Source organism: Apaloderma vittatum, unplaced genomic scaffold, assembly GCF_000703405.1.
Source record: "Apaloderma vittatum isolate BGI_N311 unplaced genomic scaffold, ASM70340v1 scaffold33347, whole genome shotgun sequence".
NCBI classification, from domain to species: Eukaryota; Metazoa; Chordata; class Aves; order Trogoniformes; family Trogonidae; genus Apaloderma; species Apaloderma vittatum.
In genome coordinates this window covers 6044-11530 of record NW_009728568.1, presented here as the reverse complement: position 1 = coordinate 11530, position 5487 = coordinate 6044, and the positions used below count along the sequence as shown (strand labels likewise).

General features: G+C 56.2%; 1 protein-coding gene across 1 annotated transcript in view; it reads right to left on the bottom strand.

Moving 5' to 3' along the window:
- Positions 1-273: 273 nt before the first annotated feature.
- ATHL1 (ATH1, acid trehalase-like 1 (yeast)) overlaps positions 274-5487 on the bottom strand; it is a 9000-nt gene continuing 3786 nt past the window's right edge. Inside the window, exons 6-13 of the mRNA XM_009874115.1 lie at positions 5326-5437; positions 4458-4530; positions 3875-4011; positions 3064-3197; positions 2724-2819; positions 2159-2256; positions 426-640; positions 274-338 (exon numbers count right to left, since the gene is read on the bottom strand). Coding sequence (XP_009872417.1) covers positions 274-338; positions 426-640; positions 2159-2256; positions 2724-2819; positions 3064-3197; positions 3875-4011; positions 4458-4530; positions 5326-5437 — 930 coding nt within the window. The remainder of the gene's footprint in view (positions 339-425; positions 641-2158; positions 2257-2723; positions 2820-3063; positions 3198-3874; positions 4012-4457; positions 4531-5325; positions 5438-5487) is intronic.

Here is a 5487-nt window from a genome sequence, read left to right as displayed (position 1 = left end):
GAGTCAGGGGGCTCAGTGTCCCCCACCGTAGACAAGGATGCTCAGTGTCACCCAGGGAGCTCCTGCTCCCCCCCAGCCACAGTGAGAGCTCCAAGTCCACCACCCCCACCACGACAGACAGTGGGCACGGTCCCAGGGGGCGAAGGGTTTGTGTCACAGCCTGGGACCCACTCCCTTCACCTTCTGCCCCACCTTCACCTTTCTTCTCTGCTGACAATCCCTCTTCAACTCTTTTCTGCTGCATTGCTGGGGAAAACCTGGATCAGCCACGGTTTAAAATGTCTCAGTGGGTGACCTCTGTATCCAGCCGGCCACCGTGGGGAAGGAGACGCTCTGTCCTGCAAGGAAAACCGGCCTGTGAGAGATTCGGCCACGGCTTCCCCCAAACTGTATTTATGAAGCAGCCCCCAGCAATCCTGCCGTACCTTCCCGCAGGGGGAGGTGCTGCCGCGACTCCTCCAGCACAGCTTCCAGAGGAGATGCTGGAGGGTCCCGGGCAAGCTCGGTCGCTTTGATCCTGATCCTCTCTTTGGTGATGGTGAACTTCAGTTTGTTGCCCAAGTAGGAGACACCATTGACTTTCAACTTGTTGACGTCGTCGGGAAAGGCAGGGTCGAAGCGGAGGCTGGACCTTGTGATCCTGGAATGGCAGAAGCATGTCAGCGGTGGAAGAAAGGGTTGCCGGAAGGGAAGGCAGCGGGGTGGGACGGGCCACCTCCCCAGGCAGCTCAGCCCCACACATCCCAGAGGCCCCTCCAAGCATCTGCGGGCAGAACTAGTCCTCAGGGCGTCCTGAGGAGGTCCAGGCAAATCCCAAACACACCAAAAAAGCACCTGGTGGAGAGGCGCTCAGGCCATGATTTCACAGCCCAGCACTCTAAGGCTGGTGCCATCTCAACAACGTGTCCTCACAGCTCGGTTTTCACTTTCCCTCCAGGCTGTGACTGTCAAGGTGATTCTTCAGAAACCCACGTCAGCTCCCATGCCCACTGGTTTGAAGGGCTTTAAACTCAGCACCACTACCTGCGCTCCTTCGCCCAACGATAAAAATCAAGCAAACTTGAGTCCTTGCTCCAAACAGAGCCCATTTGTGTGGTTTGGCTTCAGGTGAGAGAAGACAATGGTCACTTATCTCCCACACAAGTCTTGACAGGAGAGCTCTTGACCATCAATCTCCAGCCCGTTGAGAGGACTCAGCGCACTGGAGAGGACTCAAGAGAGGTTCAGGAGACTGGAGAGCCTCGGAGCAGGCCAACGAGCCAGCCAGGCTCGGTGGTTTTGAGGGCTGCAAAAATGTCATCTCGACATCTGCAGAAATTTGGCTGGGGCCCAAAAACCTGTGGCTTGAGCCCGTGCTGAGGGGCCCAACCTGACACACACGGAGCATCTGAAAACCTTCGAGCTTCGCAAAAGCTGAGATTAAGGTTTTCAGCAGGGAATACGGTAGCTCACACCCAGCTCCACCAAGAAAGTGGTGGGTTTCTCAGCAGCTTCTGGCCACACACGCAGAGTAAAAACACATAGTTAGTGCTAGAAGGTTTCACTGAAAATCAAAAGGCTTGGCAGTTTGATCCATCCTCAATTAAACTAAGAATACACTCAAAAGTGCTGCTTCAGGGCTGAAACCGCCCAGCTGCTCTGGGTATGAGACACAGCTTTAAAATTACATGGACAGCTTAATGTTCCTTCTGAGGACCACGTCACTGCCGAGGCGATGCCCGCCGAGCACTTTCCTCCAGAGAGGCTGCAGAGCCTCGCAGAGGGTCCTTCCACACCACATCCAAAGGAGAGAGGAGGAGCCACAACACGGAGACCATACCGAGAGTCCCTCTTCACTGAGGGGGGCAGCTGGTGTCGAGGAGCTCAGGGCTGGCCTGTGGCTCTTTCAAAGCAAACGGCTTTAAACGCTGACATAGCTGGAGGAGCGACAACCAAGGCTTGTCACCTCTGATAGCTCCGCCTTGTTCTCCGCCAGTGACCACAGTTCATGCAGGATCACTGATGTTCCTGTTTGTTACCTGCTGGGAACTCTGAAGGATATTCTGGATGCTGCAAGTTCTCTTTCATGAGTAAAACCACATTGCTCCAGCTAAACAGCCAGGTTTGAAGATGACATGTAACTGCTCAGAAATTAAATGCGACATAAGGGAGGTCTCACCTGAACCCTGTGTAGCCAAAGAGGACAGCTTGCAAGAATCCACCCATCCCTGTCAAGAAGTTCACAGCTCCTGACCCGTCCGAGTTCTCCACCCAGACCTGCTCCAGCAAGAGAAAGAAACGACTCAACAGTTGCATTGGGACAGTTTTGAGGGTTTCAATACAGTTATCTTGGTCACTGCCATGTAGCTGGGGTGCTGCAACGACCATGCCCCGCAGCCCATCCTGGAGCGAGGTGGCGGGTGAGCTCTAACTGTCACCACCTCCATTCCCTTGCCCACCCCCAGCAGGCAGAAGGAAGCCTGGCGTGAGCACGACAGTGACCCGTGGCTTTGCACTGCTCGGCAGGAAGCAGATGTCTCCTTACTGCTCTTTGGAAGCACGTGGAGAAGAGACAGCGTGCAACCACTGAGCTCACGGAGCAATAACCCAGGGACCGGTGCACCAGCACAAGCTCTGGCCCAAGCGATGTCTCTCAGTGTGATGTGACCTACTCGGGAACAGGGACGATGGAAACAAGAGGTGTCTGTCTCGGGGAAGCAGCCCCAGCACGACATGCAGCTAACCTTGAAGGGCTCCATGATGTTGCTGAAACACTTGCTCAGTTGGCTCTGGGCTCTCTGCACCTCCTTGAGCTCCAGCCAGCCCACCGCAAACATGCTCTGCGGGGGAGAACAACGGCCTTTTTCCAGCTGCTCTCCCCCCGGGGGTGACAATACAGCAGGCCCTTCAGCGACACTGCAACCAGCATCCTTCTGACCCAGAGCGAACACCGTCAGCGACATCCTGAGCTCTGCATTGCAGGTCTGACACGTCACACTCGCGGTTGGGGCTGACAGTCGCTGGCTCGGATGGAAACCACCACCTCGTGCCTCAGTCCCACCTGGGGTTGACCACGGTTCTTACCCAGCTCATGGCCGGCCCATCCAGCTCAGTGACGGGCTCGTACATCTCCAGGTCATTTCTCCGGACCTCCGGGCTCATGGGGTACATCAGAGGGAATCCGAGCAAGACAACGTCAGCTTGTTTCACAGGCTCCCCTGGGGAAAGGAGCCGGTCCCACCACATTTGCCGGCTGGGAACAACCAGCAGAGCACTTGCCCACGTACTCGTATGAGGAACAAAGTCACCTCATGCAGAATCATAGAATCATTAAGGTTGGAAAAGACCTCTAAGATCAAGTCCAACCGTCAACCCAACACCACTGTGACCACTAAACCATGTCCTAAAGAGCTACTCCTACACGTTTTTTGCACACCTCCAGGGATGGCGACTCCACCGCTGCCCTGGGCAGCTCGTGCCAGTGCCTCACCACTCTTTCAGGGAAGAAATTCTTACTAATATCTAATCTAAACCTCCCCTGGTGCAGGTTGAGCCCCTTTTCTCTTGTCCTATCAACTTGGAACAACAAACACCACATGATCGGGGGGAAGGTGGATGTGGTGGATCCTCCCCTGGAACTGCAGGGAGGACATCTCCCTGCCACCATGCCGAAGGCAGACCAGACCCGCAGCTCACGGCTTGTCCCTGCTGCTGCTGGACGTGTCTGCAAGCCCAGCTCCCCACGCTCGGAGAGCAGCACTAGCCCTTTTTCCATTTTTCCTTCAGCCAACCACTCAGCTGCTGTTTGAAGCAGTCAGAGCCCCCGGGCCTTGCGGGCTCACGAAGGAAGAGGGGCGCCCCTGTCTCAAAGGTCTGCTGCTGCCTCCTCGCTCACCTGGGCTGTACCCGTCGTACTCGGGATGATATTTCTTCTCCGCATCAAAGGGCACTTTGACTTTCTGGGCACAGTCCACCCACTCCTCTGGCACGGGGATTGAGAGGTCCCGAGCAACACCCGCCGCAAAATTTAGGCTGAGAAGAGACAAGGAGCAGCGCTTTATGCCAGGCACAGGTGCCTGTGACCCCTTGGAAAGTGGAAGAGAAGAAAGGGAATAGAAAGAACTAACTGAGCTGTAGCTGCAAAGCAGCAGCTACTCTGACAGAACATGAGTCAAAGTGTGAGCTTGGGGTAACGGCTGTCAGCCCTGGGCTGGGATTCGGTTCCTATGGATTTATATGTCTCCAGCTGGCTGAGCCTACAGACATCTCCTAAAGGAGAGGGAGAGAAACCCTCCCACGAAGCCAAACCCCTCTGAGCCCCACGTGGAGTTCCTGAATGAGGCCAGAAGAACCGCTGTGGGACCACCCGCCACCCGGACAAGGTCTGTGACGGGAGGGAGGGTCCATCCCACGCAGGGGTCCAGCCACTTCTCACCCTGGCCAGAGGGATAAGGAGGGCGACAGGCCACGGGCGTTACCTCTGCTGGGCCACGGCGTTGGTGTACGCGGAGTTATCAACGTGGTGGTGGTACTCATCGGGGGGCATGACACCTGGAGGAAGAGGAGGGGGACACTTCACCCACAGCACACCCAATGTCTGGCATACCCCTCCTCGGGGAGGAAGGGAACCCTCGCGCTGCGCAAGGTGCTGCTCCCCGCTCCTGGCAGGGTCCCACTGCCCAGCACGGAGCAGGGGAGATCATTAGAGGTGCTGGTTGAGTAGAAGAAACAACCTGGCTCACAGCTTCTCCCTGAGACTCTTCTCTCCCAAACACCTCTCCTTCACTTCTCATTTTCTTCCCCAGTGTCCCTTGTCAGAAGCAGCCCACCAGCGCGAGCTTGCTCTCCTCAACGCAATGCGCTTTAGCGGGATCGCTGCCCACAGAGAGACCCTGTGCCCTGTGGTTGTGCTTGTCCAGCACCAACAGCACCAGGTGTCCTTCGAGGGACTAAACTTCTGTAGCTCCTGGGGGATTTAAACTCAAGTCTCTTAGAAAAGACTTAGAGGAGTCCTTCCCCCTCAAAGCCCTTGCACTCTATTTTCTCCAAATGCCACCGGTCACCACGGCAGAGCTGAAGGCGCCCACGCTTGTGGCACCAACTGGGACCACCACGGAAGGAGACGTTTAGAGGTGTCCTGTGAGGGGGAAGGGGCTGAGAGAAAAAGCAAACGATACTGTGGCGCTGGAGGAGAGCTGAGCAGCTTGTCCTGTGTTTGCACGGACACAAACGTGATCTGTGATACATTCCAGAGGACACGCGTCTGAAGAGCTCATGCACTCCCATCCAGGTCTGGCTGGAGGGGCTCCAGGTCTCTGCTTATCAACCCTTTCCCTTTTTTTGTACCTCTGATGTGGTAGCACTGCTCCTCCTCACTCCACACCATCCTGCTGCACCAGTACTGAGCCACGGCACCCACCAGCTCCCAGCCTCCATCCTCCCTGAACAGCTTCTGGTCCTGGAGGGAGCCAAAGTCAGAGAACAACAGGGATGTGAGGCAGACTCAGC